Source organism: Salmo salar, chromosome ssa23 (assembly GCF_905237065.1).
Source record: "Salmo salar chromosome ssa23, Ssal_v3.1, whole genome shotgun sequence".
NCBI lineage: Eukaryota > Metazoa > Chordata > Actinopteri > Salmoniformes > Salmonidae > Salmo > Salmo salar.
In genome coordinates, this window is record NC_059464.1 from 34,003,548 (window position 1) to 34,023,557 (window position 20,010).

At 46.0% G+C, this 20,010-nt stretch overlaps 1 protein-coding gene across 2 annotated transcripts in view; it reads right to left on the reverse strand.

Annotated features, from left to right (window-relative positions):
* Positions 1–20,010, reverse strand: part of LOC106584474 (plexin-B2) — a 202,571-nt gene that overhangs the window by 24,529 nt on the left and 158,032 nt on the right. For both annotated transcript variants that reach the window (XM_014169842.2, XM_045705970.1), the window contains 17 exons: positions 13,420–14,567; positions 12,988–13,176; positions 12,339–12,464; positions 12,099–12,199; positions 9,819–9,945; positions 9,287–9,443; positions 8,884–8,995; positions 7,516–7,627; positions 5,622–5,723; positions 5,348–5,443; positions 4,667–4,754; positions 4,243–4,406; positions 3,698–3,846; positions 3,434–3,545; positions 2,749–2,885; positions 2,233–2,415; positions 1,818–1,926 (listed from right to left, as the gene is read on the reverse strand). In XM_014169842.2, the coding sequence (XP_014025317.1) occupies positions 1,818–1,926; positions 2,233–2,415; positions 2,749–2,885; positions 3,434–3,545; positions 3,698–3,846; positions 4,243–4,406; positions 4,667–4,754; positions 5,348–5,443; positions 5,622–5,723; positions 7,516–7,627; positions 8,884–8,995; positions 9,287–9,443; positions 9,819–9,945; positions 12,099–12,199; positions 12,339–12,464; positions 12,988–13,176; positions 13,420–14,565 (3,210 nt within the window). In that variant the 5' untranslated portion in view covers positions 14,566–14,567. The remainder of the gene's footprint in view (positions 1–1,817; positions 1,927–2,232; positions 2,416–2,748; positions 2,886–3,433; positions 3,546–3,697; positions 3,847–4,242; positions 4,407–4,666; positions 4,755–5,347; positions 5,444–5,621; positions 5,724–7,515; positions 7,628–8,883; positions 8,996–9,286; positions 9,444–9,818; positions 9,946–12,098; positions 12,200–12,338; positions 12,465–12,987; positions 13,177–13,419; positions 14,568–20,010) is intronic.

The following is a 20,010-nucleotide window of genomic DNA, read 5'->3' on the forward strand; positions in this document are numbered from 1 at the left end:
AATAAATAAATACAGTAGGGGAAGCGGTAGTTGTTTGGGCTAAATTATAGATGGGCTATGTACAGGTAGAGTGATCTGTGAGCTGCTCTGACAGCTGGTGCTTAAAGCTAGTGAGGGAGATAAGTGTTTCCAGTTTCAGAGATTTTTGTAGTTCCTTCCAGTCATTGGCAGCAGAGAACAGGAAGGAGAGACGGCCAAAGGAGGAATTGGTTTTGGGGGTGACCAGAGAGATATACCTGCTGGAGCGCGTGCTACAGGTGGGTGGTGCTATGGTGACCAGTGAGCTGAGATAAGGGGGGACTTTACCTAGCAGGGTCTTGTAGATGACCTGGAGCCAGTGGGTTTGGCGACGAGTATGAAGCGTGTGCCAGCCAACAAGAGCGTACAGGTCACAGTGGTGGGTAGTATATGGGGCTTTGGTGACAAAACGGATGGCACTGTGATAGACTGCATCCAGTTTATTGAGTAGGGTATTGGAGGCAATTTTGTAAATGACATCGCCGAAGTCGAGGATCGGTAGGATGGTCAGTTTTACGAGGGTATGTTTGGCAGCATGAGTGAAGGATGCTTTGTTGTGAAATAGAAAGCCAATTCTAGATGTAACTTTGGATTGGAGATGTTTGATGTGAGTCTGGAAGGAGAGTTTACAGTCTAACCATACACCCAGGTATTTGTAGTTGTCCACATATTCTAAGTCAGAACCGTCCAGAGTAGTGATGCTGGATGGGCGGGCAGGTGCAGGCAGCGATCGGTTGAAGAGCATGCATTTAGTTTTACTTGTATTTAAGAGCAGTTGGAGGCCACGGAAGGAGAGTTGTATGTCATTGAAGCTCGTCTGGAGGGTTGTTAACACAGTGTCCAAAGAAGGGCCAGAAGTATACAGAATGGTGTTGTCTCCGTAGAGGTGGATCAGAGACTCACCAGCAGCAAGAGCGAGTTGGCCCAAGAGTTGGCCCAAGAATTGAACCCTGTGGTACCCCCATAGAGACTGCCAGAGGCCCGGATAACAGGCCATCCGATTTGACACATTGAACTCTATCAGAGAAGTAGTTGGTGAACCAGGCGAGGCAATCATTTGAGAAACCAAGGCTACTGAGTCTGCCGATGAGGATGTGGTGATTGACAAGAGTCGAAAGCCTTGGCCAGGTCAATGAATACGGCAGCACAGTATTGTTTCATATCGATGGCGGTTACGATATCGTTTAGGACCTTGAGCGTGGCTGAGGTGCACCCATGACCAGCTCTGAAACCAGATTGCATAGCGGAGAAGGTGCGGTGGGATTAGAGGGCAACCTGACAAAGCTTGAGAGGATCTGCAGAGAAGAATGGGAGAAAATCACCAAATAAAGGTGTGCCAAGCTTGTAGTGTCAAACCAAGAAGACTTGAGGGTGTAATTGCTGCCAAAGGTGCTTCAACAAGGGTCAGTAAAGGGTCTGAATACTTATGTAAATCTGATATTTCGTTTTTTGTTTTTAAATAAATGTGCAAAGATTTCTAAAGACCTATTTTTGCTTTGTCATTATGGGGTATTGTGTGTAGATTGATGAGGGAAAAAACGATTTCATACATTTTAGAATAAGGCTGTAAAGTAACAAAAAGTTAAAAAAGTCAAGGGGTCTGAATAATTTCTGAATGCACTGTATGTATCACTTCGCTTTGATACCATTGACCTTGTCCTTCATGCCAATAAAGCACATTGAATATCAATATGAGAGAGAGAGCGAGGCAGAGAGAGAGAGAAGCAAAGAAAGAAAAAGAGAGAGACAGGGAGAGAAAGAGGCATCGAGAGAGAGAGGCAGAGAAAGAGAGTCCATACCTCAGTAGGAGTTATGCCGGACCACTTGTCAGCCGAGGCCTGGACCCTCATGATGGCGTTCTGAATTAGGTCAAACCCAGATCCAGTCACCACGATGGTCCTCCCACCACTGAAACAACATCACCATCACAAAGGGACAAAAGGTATGGTTTTAACACGGCGGGGCTCATATTCACATTTCATCTACAGAAGAGATATCACATTTAAGCTACCAACTGGTATCTGGAGAGGAAGCCAGGTGTGTTGGAAATTGAATGCCATTAAACTAGACTCTAGGGTACACTTTATTGTGTTTCGACAGGTGGCATCATTCTAACCCGGCGCTTTTCAGTGCAGACGGAGTTGACGTGCTATCTGATGTGAGACAATGTGGAAGCCTTGAGAATAGCCTCTTGTCTCGAGGACTGGGACTCACCACACAAAGCTTCCCTTGGGGTGGTGGTCCAGGATAGTGGGGTTCTCCCAGAACTGGAAGGCTGTGGGGACGGCTGTGGTGGTGCTCTTCCCATACTTTACTGTCACCGTGAGCAGGTCAGAGGGGACCTTATCCGCCCGGTACTCTCCCATCCTGCAGGTGATGGCTGCACCAAACGTCTCCCTGCAGACAAGGACACAGTCAGCCAGCGACACAGACTGCTCAGCACTAGGGGTCAACCGGGGTCACGGTGCACAGGAGACTAACATGCCAGAAGCATGACAGCTAAGTCAATACAGGGCTTTCTTATTAAAGAAATTCATGCTCATATTTGAATGCATCCCCCAACCCTAACCTGCTTGAACATTCTGTATTCACTTTAGCTTACAACACTTTTTCTTTTGCATGTTGTCATGCCAAAGAATTGTCTGAAAGCCAACACATACAGATCTAAAGACCAGACAATCGCAACCCTTCTTGACACTGGTTCCCTTCCCAGGATGCAACAGTACTTACACAGTGCACACCACCCCCCCAACGGTGACGGCAATGTCCTCCCTGGTGGCTGTGTCCAGGTTGAAGCCAGAGATGGTGATGACCGTCCCCCCGGCCTTGGAGCCGTTGGCGGGGTACACCGAGCGGGCGATGGGGTCCTGGAGGATCAGGTAGTAAAAAACACTCATCATATTCCTGTCTCATCTCTTCCCCCACAAGGCTTTCAAAATGCACACACACCCAGACACTTCGCATTTCCTTCAATTTGCTGAGTAAACAGTTAGGGGGGCGGTCCCCTGTGGGGAAGCATTAGCCGTGCAAGATATAAAAAAGGCAGGGAAATTGCTCCAATGTACCCTGTTAAGGCACCAGAGGAAATTGAGTCGCCGTATAGCACCTTGTTAAACTATAATACACACAAATCAATTTCATCTTATCGTACTGGGTATTATCTGCCAGTGTGGCATTACCAGAGTAGTTCATTCAACAGAACATGAATGTATTTTATTTGGATATTACACTTAAACGACATGCCCTTCATGCGGGCCGATAAGAAGCTCTGTAATACAGCGTCTGTATAGCTGTGAAATTGAATGGTGATAGCATAACCAAATCATGTAAAAGCATTTTCCACTTCACGAGTCCACACTCTCATCCTGAAGTGAAGGAGTGTTATTGAAGTGAAGGAGTGCGCTAGGTTTGTTACCCGGTATGTGAAGAAAGCAGATGACGTTCCTCTCTTCCCTCCCTCCACCTCCACCTCCACCTGGCCCCAGTTTGTACTCAGGGGGTCCAAGGGCCCGATCTCACACACCACGCTGGAAAACAGAGAGAGGGAGGAAGACTTAGATATTATATTTAGACATTGTAGATTACATTTCAGATGTAAATCTACCGTTGAGGGGACCGCCTCCATCAGCGCGTATTGTGAGAAGGGGACAGCGGTGACTGGGTTGCCAGTGTATGTTACCTGGTGGAGACGGCGTATTTGTTCTCCTGATGTACACAGGGGACCCCCACCACACTGATGGCCTTGATGTCCTCCTTGTGGATGCCCAGGTTGGAGCCCTTGATGGTGACAGAGATGCCTCCCCTCACGGGCCCGTAGCGAGGGATAATCTGGGAGGGGGAATGGGGAACAGATTTAAGATGACAGGCTTTTAGATTTGCACTACCGTACAGATTTGAGATGACAGTGTATAGAGTGGCTTACAGAGTAGCACCAGGAAATAAGCCACAAACACATGCAGAATGTGACCCCACAGTCTGTGAAAAGACTGCGTTCAGGACTGTAGCTAGTCCAGTCTTTAGAAAATGAGCATTGATCAGAGGTACCCCTTTTAATAGCAAATAACCAGTCTGTGAACTGATCCAGTTGTCAGTAGCAGTCAATGAAGTGACCAGTAACATGCCTAGTCAGTCAGTGATAATCAAAAGTGGATATTGTTGCAGGTTCAAAGATAAGTTATTAGTATATAGTTAGGAGATAACTACTGTACTGTGGGTGCTACTCACGTCAGTGATGTGTGGGTCAGGGCACTCTGTACCCTGGTCATTAGTACACAGCTTCTCATAGACGCACGACCTCCTTTTGACACACCACACACACCTGTACTTAGGGTCAGCGTTCTTACACAGGCTGCAGTCCTCACGGCCCAGCGAGCAGCTATATAGGGTCACTGTGAAGGAAGATAAGAGGGACGCCTTGGAATGTCAAGACTATTCTGTCATTTCATTTAAATGACACTGGTACATCGATAGTACAAGGTCTGATATGATGTTTGACCAATTCACTTAGACGATTGCAAAAAGTATTGTGTTAAATGTGTCAATGTATTAATTTATTACTTTGCCAAATAAGGCTTCCCCAGTTGTCATTTATGTCCACATGGTCCTTTGGGACGTTGTCAACAGAGTTGCATAAAGATGCACCATTTACCATTCAGCGTGCTGTCTATTTTCTTGCCCGACTGTTTGTCCTTCACGTAGAACAGAACGTTGGTCTCCTGTGACTTATCGAAGGAAAACTAGAAACGGAGAAAATAATGAATTATTAATACAGTTTGTGAAAGAAGTGATTAATGACTTCACATTTCCAAAGTGTGCCAGATAAAAGTTCTCATTTTACATTTAAGTAATTTAGCAGATGCTCTTATGCAGAGCGACTTACATGAGCAATTAGGGTTAAATGCTTTGCTCAAGAGCATATCGACAGATTAGTCACCTAGTATGCTCCACGACTCGAACCAGCGACCTTTCAGTTACTGGCCCAACACTTAACCACTAGGCTACCTGCCGCCCCATACACACTTTGGCAGCCATTCAAAAAGAGCTGAATAAATCAATGCTGAAAATAATGTGGCTGGAGGCTGGTCCCCACCTCTCTGTAGTGCTTCTAAGATGTTTTCCAATCACACAAAATCCACAGTTTGAGGATGTTATAATAACATTGGGAGTGTTTTCCATGAGGGGGTGCTATAATATCAAACTGACACAAACCAGGTAACGTAAACAAACAATCCAATATGATGACCCAGCAACATATGACCAACCCATTACACCTTCCAAGTGGTGAAAGCTACAATTGACAGGTGTGGCGCAATAAGAAGCACTGACATACGTTAAAACCGTTGAAGCTGTAGAAGGGCCGATCTTCAGACCTGACGTCCTCCTCCATGTTTCTCATCAGCTCTGTGCCGATGGTGAACACCCGGTCCTAGGGAGGAAGCAGAGGAGCAGAGAGTTAATGAACTTAATACATGAGCACTTATCAAGGCTTCATCTCAACGATACTATAGTCTGATTCATAAATAACTAGTGTTCATTTTGAATTGTTTGATAACAGCTATAAAGCTATATAACAGATATATAAGACATGATCTTTTTTCCAGTACCTGGTAAACATCCAGGTTGATGCCCTCGAAGCCGATGGTGGTTTTGAACCCCACAGGAATGAGCACAGGATCAGGGTTCTCGAACTGGGGACATCTTGCCCCCTGAACACAGATGAAAATACTACATTTTGAGCATTTGCATTTATGCCTTTAGTTATTCGACGGACAAACTGTCATCCAGACTGATCATTTATCAGTTGGCATGCATCTGCTGACTTACAAACTGATATTCCATACAACAACACGCATGACTTTATTGACTCTTAGCATACATGTGATGTACACTGCTCAAAAAAATAAAGGGAACACTTAAACAACACAATGTAACTCCAAGTCAATCACACTTCTGTGAAATCAAACTGTCCACTTAGGAAGCAACACTGATTGACAATAAATTTCACATGCTGTTGTGCAAATGGAATAGACAACAGGTGGAAATTATAGGCAATTAGCAAGACACCCCCAATAAAGGAGTGGTTCTGCAGGTGGGGACCACAGACCACTTCTCAGTTCCTATGCTTCCTGGCTGATGTTTGGTCACTTTTGAATGCTGGCGGTGCTTTCACTCTAGTGGTAGCATGAGACGGAGTCTACAACCCACACAAGTGGCTCAGGTAATGCAGCTCATCCAGGATGGCACATCAATGCGAGCTGTGGCAAGAAGGTTTGCTGTGTCTGTCAGCGTAGTGTCCAGAGCATGGAGGCGCTACCAGGAGACAGGCCAGTACATCAGGAGACGTGGAGGAGGCCGTAGGTGGGCAACAACCCAGCAGCAGGACCGCTACCTCCGCCTTTGTGCAAGGAGGAGCAGGAGAAGCACTGCCAGAGCCCTGCAAAATGACCTCCAGCAGGCCACAAATGTGCATGTGTCTGCTCAAACGGCCAGAAACAGGCTCCATGAGGGTGGTATGAGGGCCCGACGTCCACAGGTGGGGGTTGTGCTTTCAGCCCAACACCGTGCAGGACGTTTGGCATTTGCCAGAGAACACCAAGATGGGCAAATTCGCCACTGGCGCCCTGTGCTCTTCACAGATGAAAGCAGGTTCACACTGAGCACGTGACAGACGTGACAGAGTCTGGAGACGCCGTGGAGAACGTTCTTCTGCCTGCAACATCCTCCAGCATGACCGGTTTGGTGGTGGGTCAGTCATGGTGTGGGGTGCCATTTCTTTGGGGGGCTGCACAGCCCTCCGTGTGCTCGCCAGAGGTAGCCTGACTGCCATTAGGTACCGAGATGAGATCCTCAGACCCCTTGTGATACCATATGCTGGTGCGGTTTGCCTTGGGTTCCTCCTAATGCAAGACAATGCTAGACCTCATGTGGCTGGAAAGTGTCAGCAGTTCCTGCAAGAGGAAGGCATTGATGCTATGGACTGGCCCGCCCATTCCCCAGACCTGAATCCAATTGAGCACATCTGGGACATCATGTCTCGCTCCATCCACCAACGCCACGTTGCACCACAGACTGTCCAGGAGTTGGCGGATGCTTTAATCCAGGTCTGGGAGGAGATCCCTCAGGAGACCATCCGCCACCTCATCAGGAGCATGCCCAGGCGTTGTAGGGAGGTCATACAGGCACGTGGAGGCCACACACACTACTGAGCCTCATTTTGACTTGTTTTAAGGACATTACATCAAAGTTGGATCAGCCTGTAGTGTGGTTTTCCACTTTAATTTTGAGTGTGACTCCAAATCCAGACCTCCATGGGTTGGTAAATTGGATTTCCATTGATTATTTTTGTGTGATTTTGTTGTCAGCACATTCAACTATGTAATGAAAAAAGTATTTAATAAGATTATTTCTTTCATTCAGATCTAGGATGTGTTGTTTAAGTGTTCCCTTAATTTTTTTGAGCAGTATATATTAAGCCTGTTTAGTGGAGCACCTAGCTACCTGTCTGTGTTTGATGATTTGAGGGCCCAACACAGTGTCGTCCTTGTCCTGGCAGGTGTGGTCCTGGGTGTTCCACTGGCAGCCCCATGGGCTGGCCACACACGACAAACACCTGAGATACACACATACAAACGTACACACATACAAACGTACACACATACACACACACACACACACACACACACACACACACACACACACACACACACACACACACTCATACAAACACACACACACACACACATACACACACAGCATGGAGGCAATCTCTTTTAAAAACATGTAAATCCATGATAGTATTCCTGTAACAGTAGAACCTATATTGTTGATGGTAAATATATATCTGTAACCTGATAAACAAAGCCCATTTATCACACGCTTCCTCGAGATGAAAAAACAGCCCTCGAAGCAGCAAAAGAGAAAACACATATACGTATGAGATCGACTTCCATTTTTTGATTAATGAAAAGGAAACTGAAGCAATTTCCTCTGGTTGGTAATAAAAAAGGGGGGAAATGCAAGAGGTGCATTCAATCCCAGTATCATTCATGCATCACACAGAATTTACACACAGAAACCATTCTCTCATTTGTGCACATGCAGCTATTCATTCAAGGTTGTCGGCACTAAAACCCAGTGAGTCTGGTCAATGGGAGAGTACAGAGAGTGGGAGAGTACTGTGTGGGAGATTACTGTGGTTCAATGAGAGAGTACAGTACAGTAGGAAAGTACAGTCCAGCGAGTACAGTCCAGAGAGTACAGTAGGAGATTACAGTCCAGAGAGTACAGTAGGAGAGTACAGTCCAGAGAGTACAGTAGGAGAGTACAGTCCAGAGAGTACAGTAGGAGAGTACAGTCCAGAAAGTACAGTAGGAGAGTACAGTAGGAAAGTACAGTCCAGAGAGTACAGTCCAGAAAGTACAGTAGGAGAGTACAGTCCAGAGAGTACAGTCCAGAAAGTACAGTAGGAGAGTACAGTAGGAGAGTACAGTCCAGAGAGTACAGTCCAGAAAGTACAGTAGGAGAGTACAGTAGGAGAGTACAGTCCAGAGAGTACACTAGGAGAGTACAGTCCAGAGAGTACAGTAGGAGAGTAGTCCAGAGAGTACAGTAGGAGAGTACAGTCCAGAGAGTACACTAGGAGAGTACAGTCCAGAGAATACACTAGGAGAGTACAGTCCAGAGAGTATAGTCCAGAGAGTACACTAGGAGGGTACAGTCCAGAGAATACAGTCCAGAGAATACAGTCCAGAGAGTACAGTAGGAGAGTACAGTCCAGAGAGTACAGTCCAGAGAGTACAGTAGAGGAGTACAGTAGGAGAGTACAGTCCAGAGAGTACAGTACAGTAGGAGGGTTAGTTAACTCACGGTGTGCTCTCTGCTTTCCTCACAGTGGCTGAACAGTTGTAGAAATTGAACTCCCTGGTGGCCAGCTCCACCGACTCGTTCACAAAGATCTTAATGGGCACCGCCACGAAATCTACAGGCACAGAGAGGAACAGGGTGAATGAGTGGCATTGTGATTGGTGACGATACAGGTTGTAGTGAATGTAACATAAACAAAAAACAGTCTTCAAGGTCAATGAAACAAAGCAACAGAGTAAGGCCAGGAGTTTTTTCTTGACCACCTGTCCTGACCAGGAACAACTCTGGGCTTTAAGAAGCTACAGCCTATAATTAGGGCTCAGAGTTTCTCTTGTTCAGGTCATGCAGTCAGGAACAGCTCCTGGCCCTACTGCAGTGCCAGTGGAGACTGAGGGTGATGACCTACCCTGGTGTTCAGGTGTGGATGGTAAGGAGTCGGGGTTGGGCAGGGCACAAGTGACCTGGCCAGAGGACATGGTGGCGTCACTCATATAGGAGGGGAACACACAGCACAGACGGTCTGCCTGCCCGAAGGAGGGGAGGGAGGGCACGTTGATCTCCACCTGAGAGAGAGAGAGAGAGAGAGAGAGAGAGAGAGAGAGAGAGAGAGAGAGAGAGAGAGAGCGACGGAGAGACATCGAGAGAGAGGAGAGAAAAGAGAGAGAAATAGAGAGAGAGAATGAGAGAGTCAGGAAGCAAGAAAAATAAAAAAGAGAGAGATAATGAATGAGAGAGAGACAAAGAGATAGGGGGAGGAGAGCAGAGTCAGAGGTGCTTTGAGCACTAGCACATTCCGCGGTTTTAATAAGCCAGTTTTCAGTTTTCTGAGCAGGATCAATAGAGTGCATATTGTCTCAGAGCAGAGGGTCACTGATTCTTATTATTTCTTATCAGGGAGGGAGATTACTGCCGTTGCCAGGACCAGTATAGTACACTACCTGCTGGGTCTTTTTGCAGCTGAGGTTGGGTGGGTTGAAGGACACGATCTTCACACACTGCTGCTTGGGGCTCCACAACCAGCCGTTCTTCTCCTCCGCTCGCCGGCAATCAGACCTCCTGGTACACCTGGAGAACACCAACACCCATCAGCCACTACTCTCTGTCCATTTCGTCCACTTGTTACACATTCATTCCTGTCTCATAGTGACCTCTTAATAACAGTAATTTCCTGTCATTAAAATACCTCACATTTGAGTTTTATCGGTTAACGTACTGATAACAGTATTGTAGAAATAAGTCAATAGCACATATATGGCTTATATGGCTCTAACAAAAATACTCTGCTCTCTCAGTGCCACAGAAATGAAGAAGTAAAGCAAAAACACTATGAAGGGCCCAGGTTGTTGAAACAGAGCAGATCAATCAAATCAGATCAAATGTTATTGGTCGTGTACACATATTTAGCAGATGTTATCGCAGGTGCAGCGAAATGCTTAAGTTTCTAGCTCCAACAGTGCAGTATACCTAACAATACAAAACAGTACACACAAATCCCCCAAAATTGAAAGAAAGAAATTAAGAAATATCAGAACGAGTCTGGAATATAAATATACAGTATATATACATGTATATAAGGGTGTGTGTAGACAATCTGGACAGTATATGAAAGATGTGTACAGCAATAGTTATATAGGATGAACCTTGACTAGAATACAGTATATACATATGAAGTGAGTAAAACACTATGTAAACATTATTAAAATGACCAGTGTTAAATGACTCTATTGTCATGACGTTGCCCTGTTGGTGAGGTTTATGACCCCCATAAATACCTTTCCCCCTTTTCTCTCTCTACTCTACAGAATGGTCTCTTGGAAAGCCCTTTGTTAACATAGAGAGAGTATGGTAGCATTAAAAGGTTGGGAACGGAACAATATTTCAGTAAATCCAACCAGTTGAAATCATCCGTTGGTACTTAAAGAACATTATGTCAGATCAGTTGTCGTCTGAGACATTATTACTCATGATAGGACGACATAAATTGTATCTTGGAAAGTCATCACATTCTAGTTATCAGATTCACATGGAATTGTTGTGCAGTTTAAATATGAAACTATTTGTGAAAAGATTAAATGTAATTTTAGCTTCTAAATGAGAGAATTGTTTTCATAAGTGAACTATGCTCACTCAGTGGCCCTGCCCAAGTGAACAGACATTGGTTGAGAACTAGGAAGCACGCCGTCTCTCCCACACTACAAAAGCCCGTTGACAAAAGTCAACCTTGGGTTCCCGGTGATGTGAGGACTGATGTCCATACGTTTAAAAGGGCTAATATCAACTACAACCTAACGAAATTAACTTATGTTCCTGACGACGGGAGGACTTGTGTCCATACGTTTAAAAGGGCTAATTTCAACTACAACCTAACGAAATTAACTTATGTTCCCGACGACGGGAGGACTTGTGTCCATACGTTTAAAAGGGCCAATTTCAACGTGGAGGTGACGATCGCCACGCTGGAAGGATGAATTTCGACTACACCAGCCAGAATATAGTATGAGCTGAGTATGGCAACTTGGTATGAACTTTGAACTCTTATTCACTAAAGAAGTGATACATCCTAGACATTGAGTTATCAGCAGCAGTTGTAAACGTGCATGGCCTAGGAAAGGACAGACAATCTCTTCAGAACGACAGGGTACTACAACATATTAGTTCTACCACACAAGCTTCTCAAGGTCCGATGGAGACCCAATTCTTTTGTTCCTAGTCGTCCCGCTCTTTCATTCAAACCCAACCCCCTTTCTTTGTGTAACCAGTCATCATATCAGTTTCGTCAGCTAGGGACGTTTTCTTTTATGACATAATTAGTAATCAATGTATGATCCATCCTGTGAATATGTAATTCTGTGTGATTATTTAGGTAGGTGATTTAGGTGATTATATAGGACCTGGCTCGGGTGGCTGAGGTCTTTGATGATCTTCTTGGCCTTCCTGTGACACCGGGTGCTGTAGATGCCCTGGAGAGCAGGCAGTGTGCACTCGGTGATACGTTGGGCAGACCCCACTACCCTCTGGAGAGCCCTGCGGTTGTGGGCGGTGCAATTGCCGTATCAGGCGGTGATACAGACCGACAGGATGCTCTTAATACACATCTACACTCTGCTGATGGAGGCAGGCCCTATCTAGCTCTGTTTAGAGGGGCATGGCTCTGAGATATATGCTTATCTGGTTCCCTCCATAAAATTATTGGGAGTATGTATAAAGTATTTTCTTACCTGCCCTCCAGAACACACCAGCCACAGTAGGGGTCCCATGGCGACACACAGGACTGGCAGTCTGTTTTCAGATGGCACGTCTGCACTGGCACTTTGGTGATCTACAGTAGTAATGCACAGACACAGTCCACAACACAAACAGCATTACAGTGGGACCTTAGAGATACAAACATGTCAGGACTGGAGGTTTATCGGAATACTGAAATGAGGTCTGTACAGAACGCTAATGGAGGACTGTACCTTTTTCTCAGTGGTGATATACAGGTGGCTGTGGCTGGCGTCAAAGAAGAGTTTTTTGTTGACGCGTTTCCCTGTGGTGTCCCCTGGCACTTGACTGTACACCTCTGGGTTGGCAGTCAGATGCACCTGCCAGGCAGAACCAGACAACCAACTCTCAACACAGAACACTAAACACACACTAGGCTCCTTCTCAACACATGCTAGGCTCCTTCTCAACACACGCTAGGCTCCTTCAATGGAGCACAACATGGACAACAAAATAATGTGTCTACCAACAACTCCCTCTATCATAGCATCCTCTCCTAGCCCCTTACCTTGTACACTTCCCCTTAGCGTCTACTCTTCCCCTGGCCCCTTAACTTGTACACTTCCCCTAGCCCCTTACCATCGACTCTTCCCCTAGCCCCTTACCTTCAACTCTTCCCCTAGCCCCTTACCTTGTACACTTCCACTAGCCCCTTACCATCGACTCTTCCCCTAGCCCCTTACCATCGACTCTTCCCCTAGCCCCTTACCTTCGACTCTTCCCCTAGCCCCTTACCTTCGACTCTTCCCCTAGCCCCTTACCTTGTACACTTTCCCTAGACATTACCTTGCACACCTCCGAAAACCACCCTCTCCCACACGTCCCATTCCACCCTCTCCTTACCTTGTACACCTCTCCCAGGCTGTTCCCCAGGAAGGCAATAGTGTGGTCATTCTCCACAGCGATGGCCACAGCGGTCAGCAGGCCCCTCCTGATGATGACCGCCTTCGCCTGCAGGGCAAACTCTGGCTTACTGGCCAGTGGAGAGGGAAGGAAGTCCGCCCCACACTTATAGTTGTTCAGAGTGTCTTTCTGCAGAGGGAGAGAGATTTAAGAGCTAAGAGATCTACTATATCCCTTAAATCAATCTATCTTTTGAAGGAGAGGAGAGAAAGCCATCAGGATCCCTTCCGACAAAAAAATTATAAAAAACTGGAAACAAAGGGCCTGAAAACCAAAGGTGTCATATATTTGCATTATTGATTAAAAGGGAAATTCTTTTAAAATCACTGACTCTGTTTCTTTGAAGTGGATGATAAAGGCTAAGCTACTTACGTCAATATGGGAGGTGCAGAACTCGTCTGTCTTGTAGGAGTAGGGGATGTCCACAGCGGGGATGCCTGCGATCTTGCCTGAGTCGCTGTAGCAGGCGCTGATGATGTCCACCAGCCTCTCGTTGATGGTGTTTAGAGGGTACATGCACAGGGCCGAGTCGGCGCCGTCTTCATCCGGGCTGGCCACCATGAACAGCACCTTGTGCCAGGCGAGGACCTTACCATGCTGGCCCGACTCTGTCATCCCCCGGGCCAGCTCTTTACCTGGGGATGCCACATAGGCTGCCTGCACCTTGTTGTACTTGTTCCCCGGGCCACAGTTGAGCTGCAGCTCTGTGTAAGAGTAGTAGTGAGGGTCGTCCTCACACAGCCGAGACACGAAGGTGAAGTTCTTGTTGTCGGTGCTCCCCATGGTCCTGGAGAACAGGAAGTAGACAAAGCTCTCCTCCTTGAAGGCGTGGCGGAAGTCGTGCAGGTACTTGGGCACAAAAGGTGTTGCCTGCACGGTGGATGCCTCGATGATGCTCTCGAATACCACCCAGTCGCGGTAGTCCTGGAGGATGCGCGTGCTGATGAGTTTGGAGCTGTCCAGGCTGCCGTAGCCCTTTCCCACCAGAAACACATTAAAGGTGTTGCCGTCTTTATTAACGTATGTAGACATGACGGCCACCACGGCTACCCCATCCTCTATGCTAGCCACATAAGTCCTCTCCCCCTTAGAGTCACTGTAGTACAGTTGCTGCTCCACGTTGCTCAGGTTGAGGAGGGAACAGATACCCCGGTAGCGGGACCCACAGACGATCAGTGAGCCGTTGGATGGGTGCACCAGCAGCAGCTTGTTGACATTAGGGCTGGGCTTGGTGTCCTGGCAGTACGGAGTGGAGACAGGCGGGGTGCAGGTGCGGGCATCCTCCTTGGGGCCAGTCACGGTGCGGGCCTCTTCACGCAGCGCCTCGTCCAGCTGGTAGATGGTGTTGACGGCACCCAGGTAGACGCGCCCGCTGCGGGGGTCCTGAACCACGTTGTTGATGGGCGTTATGGAGGAGAAGTCCAGGAGCGCCTCCTCCTGCAGCTGGCCCCCGGCTGCAGACAGGCATAACAGGAGGAGACAGAGGAGAAGAAGAGCGGCCTGGACCCAGCTTGTCATCTCTTGAGAAGAGAGGAGAGACAGAGGAGAGGATTAGGGGTGATGCACACTATGTTGCTTGAAATGTTGTGATGGTATCACCTAAGACATCACATGGGAGCAGCACAACAGTGAGTGGACATTCCCTTTTTCTCTATGTAGAGGTGTTTCATCATGACACAAAAACACTACAGTGAATACTACAGTAAAGTCTGCAAAAACACAGTGAATCGCTGAGAGATTGTTTTTTTTAACATAATGTTTCCGCCATCGTTTCCTGTTATTAAAAAGAGCTTCTGGACATCAGTACAGCGATCACTAACCTTGATTTGGATGAGGAATACTACTTCAATGACTCGGACATACTGCTCACCCGGGACCAGGCTCTAATCCCCGACACTCGGTAGAGGAAAAGACGGCGATATAGAGGTACCCTGATGAAACTACGATATACAGGCCGACGTGGGGGCAGCCTGATGAAACTACGATATACAGGCCGACGTGGGGGCAGCCTGATGAAACTACGATATACAGGCCGACGTGGGGGCAGCCTGATGAAACTACGATATACAGGCGCGTGGGGGCAGCCTGATGAACATATACAGGCCGACGTGGGGGCAGCCTGATGAAACTACGATATACAGGCCGACGTGGGGGCAGCCTGATGAAACTACGATATACAGGCCGACGTGGGGGCAGCCTGATGAAACTACGATATACAGGCCGACGTGGGGGCAGCCTGATGAAACTACGACGAATAGCACATAAACCACCTCTACCCTCTGTTCTACTGGCAAATGTACAATCACTGGAGAACAAACTAGACAAGCTCAGTTCACAACTATTCTATCAACGGGACCTGAAAAACTGTAATATCCTATGCTTCACAGAGTCGTGGCGGAACAACGACATTGTTAATATAAATCTAGCTGGTTTTTCTACGCATCGGCAGGATAGAGCGGAATTGTCTCGTAAACTCAAGGGTTTGGGTGTATGTATCTTTGTTAACAACAGCTTGTGCGTGATCTCTAATATTAAGGTGGTTTCGAGGTTCTGCTCACCTGAGTTAAAATACCTCATGATAAGCTGTAGACCATATTATTTACCAAGAGAGTTTTCATCTATATTTTTCGAAGCTGTTTATTTACCACCACAAACCGATGCTGGCACTAAGACCACACTCAATGACATATATAGGAACATTAGCCTACAACAAAATGCGCAGCAAGAGCTGTCGCTTCTCATGGCCCCGGGATTTTAATGCAGGAAAATGTAAAACTGTTTTACCTTATTTCTACCAGCATGTCACCTGTGCAAAAAATAAACTCTAGATTACCTTTAATACACACAAAGAAACGCATAGAAAGCTCTCCCTCACCCTCCATTTGGCAAATCTGACATTTCCTCCAGATTCCTGCTTATAAGTAAAAACTCAAACAGGAGGTACCAGTGACATACTCAATTTCGGATGTGGTCCAATGAAGCGGATGCTAAGATACAGAACTGTTTTGCTAGCACAGACTGGAATATGTCCCATGATTCATCCGATGGCATTGAGGAGTTTACCACATCAGTCACCGGCTTCATTAAAAAGTACATCGACGACGTCGTCGTCCCACACAGTGACCGTGCGTATATATCCCAACCAGAAGCTATGGATTACAGGCAACATCCACACTGAGCTAAAAGCTAGAGCTGCCACTTTGAAGAGGTGGGACACTAACCCAGATGCTAAATGACTTCTATGCTCGCTTCGAGGCAAGCTACACTGAACCATGCGTGAGAGCACAAACTGTGATCACTCTCTTCGTAGCCAATATGAGAAAGAATTTTAAACAGGTTAACATTCACACGGACGCAGGGCCAGACGGAATACCAGGACATGTACTCAGAGCATGCGCTGACCAGCTGGCAAGTGTCTTCACTGACATTTTTAACCTCTCCCTGACCCAGTCTGTAATACCTACATATTTCAAGAACCACCATAGTCCCTGTGCCCAAGAACACCAAGGTAACCTGTATAAATGACTATCGCCCCGAAGCACTTATATCTGTAGCCACAAAATGCTTTGAAAGGCTGGTTATGGCTCACATCAACACCATCATCCCAGACACCCTGGACCCACTCCAATTCACATACAGTGTGGGAAAAAAGTATTTGATTCCCTGCTGATTTTGTACGTTTGCCCACTGACAAAGAAATTATCAGTCTATCATTTTAATGGTAGGTTTATTTGAACAGTGAGAGACAGAATAACAACAACAACAAAAATCCATAAAAACGCATGTCAAAAATGTTATAAATTGATTTGCATTTTAATGAGGGAAATAAGTATTTGACCCCCTCTCAATCAGAAAGATTTCCGGCTTCCAGGTGTCTTTTATAAAGGTAACAAGCTGAGATTAGGAGCACACTCTTAAAGGGAGTGCTCCTAATCTCAGTTTGTTACCTGAATAAAAGACACCTGTCTACAGAAGCAATCAATCAATCAGATTCCAAACTCTCCACCATGGCCAAGACCAAAGAGCTCTCCAAGGATGTCAGGGACAAGATTGTAGACCTACACAAGGCTGGAATGGGCTACAAGACCATTGCCAAGCAGCTTCGTGAGAAGGTGACAACAGTTGGTTCGATTATTCGCAAATGGAAGAAACACAAAACAACTGTCAATCTCCCTCGGCCTGGGGCTCCATACAAGATCTCACCTCGTGGAGTTGCAATGATCATGAGAACGGTGAGGAATCAGCCCAGAACTACACGGGAGGGTTTTGTCAATGATCTCAAGGCAGCTGGGACCATAGTCACCAAGAAAACAATTGGTAACACACTACGCTGTGAAGGACTGAAATCCTGCAGCGCCCGCAAGGTCCCCCTGCTCAAGAAAGCACATATACATGCCTGTACGAAGTTTGCCAATGAACATCTGAATGATTCAGAGGACAACTGGGTGAAAGTGTTGTGGTCAGATGAGACGAAAATGGAGCTCTTTGGCATCAACTCAACTCGCTGTGTTTGAAGGAGGAGGAATGCTGCCTATGACCCCAAGAACACCATCCCCACCGTCAAACATGGAGGTGGAAACATTATGCTTTGGGGGTGTTTTTCTGCTAAGTGGACAGGAAACGTCACCGCATTAAAGGGATGATGGACGGGGCCATGTACCGTCAAATCTTGGGTGAGAACCTCCTTCCCTCAGCCAGGTCATTGAAAATGGGCCGTGGATGGGTATTCCAGCATGACAATGACCCAAAACACACGGCCAAGGCAACAGTGTGGCTCAAGAAGAAGCACATTAAGCTCCTGGAGTGGCCAAGCCAGTCTCCAGACCTTAATCCCATAGAAAATCTGTGGAGGGAGCTGAAGGTTCGAGTTGCCAAACGTCAGCCTTGAAACCTTAATGACTTGGAGAAGATCTGCAAAGAGGAGTGGGACAAAATCCCTCCTGAGATGTGTGCAAACCTGGTGACCAACTACAAGAAACGTCTGATTGCCAACAAGGGTTTTGCCACCAAGTACTAAGTCATGTTTTGCAGAGGGGTCAAATACTTATTTCCCTCATTAAAATGCAAATCAATTTATAACATTTTTGACATGCATTTTTCTGGATAATTTTTTTGGTTATTCTGTCTCTCACTGTTCAAATAAACCTACCATTAAAATTATAGACTGATAATTTCTTTGTCAGTGGGCAAGCGTACAAAATCAGCAGGGGATCAAATACTTTTTCCCCTCACTGTACCACTAAACAGATCTACAGATGACGCAATCTCTATTGCACTCCACACTGGCCTATTACACTTGGACAAAAATAACACCTACGTGAGAATGCTGTTCATTGACTACAGCTCAACATTCAACGCCACTATGTGACAAATAACATTTGATTTTATAGTATTTTTACCATAGTATACTATAGAATTGTTTTCATGTGGGTAACCAAGTTTAACAAAGATGCTTTATTGTTAGATTTGATTGAATTTATGGATACACTTTACAGAGGAACTCCCACGGCTGAATAGAATAAGGCCAATAACTACATCTCAAAGCCGTACTTTGAAACTGAACAATGGCAATCTGTCGACAGATCTTGGCAAACATTCATCATGTTCTTTCTCTTCTCCTTTTAGCAAGAGGAAATACAATATGTTCAGTAAGCCGGTTGCTTTGTTTAGTGGGGGAATAAGATCACACAGCATCCTTTGATACACAAAAACAGCCACACACTTGCAAACAGCAGGAGGCAAAAGTTATCCTCCTCCCTCGCTGCTGATTGCCCACGCTGTGGTTACAGTTTTTTACAATTGCTACCAAGCGTTTACCTATACTTAAGATACTTTTTCTAAACTCTTAACACAGCAACACACAATTAGCCAAATAGTAAAACTCTTCATTTCAAAATGCAAAAAAACTTTCTCTATATACATTAACTCTATCAAAACACGGCAAACCCGACTCAATATCTAATCATTCTGTCAAAACACTAGCACATGTTTTCTATCCAAGAGGAACATATAGTCAATCATAACACAACGACTTTCAAAATACTAACAGTTGATGGCATTACAAAAACTGCATTACTTGTCATGTTTCAGTTCTACCTGAATACAATAGACAATATGAAATCCATTGTTTTTTATAATTCAGATTCCTTTTACTGTAAACCTCTCTCCATTTTTTGGTTGAGTGGCCAGTAGAAACAAGTGTAAGTGACAGAATTGCTGCAGAAAAAGCTTTATTAGCAACATGAAATTGCTGCCAGTGATCAACAAAAAAACTAACATACATGGCCTTTGGTTCCAAATGTGTAAAAATAAACCACAATTACAGTAAAAAAGGCACAGAAGGGACAAAAAACAAAATGCACAGTCCTGTTCTAATCTATATGATCTTCAGTATTTGGCCACGTTCTCGTCCACATCACATCTTATGTCGTCTCTCGCTATGCACCTTGGATAGAAACGCTTGGCATGCCTTATCCACCCATGGCAGTCTTCAGCTGAGATGTCTCTGCAGCCCGGCATCCACTGCGTCCAGGAGGGACATTTGGTCATGTGGCCGATGATCATATACTTTCCACCACCAGGCAGAAAGAAATTCCTCAATGGGGTTGAGGAAAGGCGAGTAGGGGGGAGGAAAAGGGAAACCATTCTTGGATGGGCTGCAGAGCAGTTTGTGATTGCATTCTACATTGTCCCATGCAATCCCAAATGTCCTCATGTTTCCTCCCAGCGGTTCCCTTTCTGCTTCTGGCACCAGTTGTTGGTGGAGGTCATCTAAAAACTAAAGAAGGAGCTCAGTGTTGTAGAGACCAATCTGACATTTCTGCAGGACCAAACCAGCACTCGAGATTGCAGCACACGTGATATTTGCTCCTCTCTGACCCGGCACATCAACGGTGGCCCTTTTCCTGATGATGTTTCTTCCCCGCCAACGTGTTTTTTCCAGGTCAAACCCCGCCTCGTCTA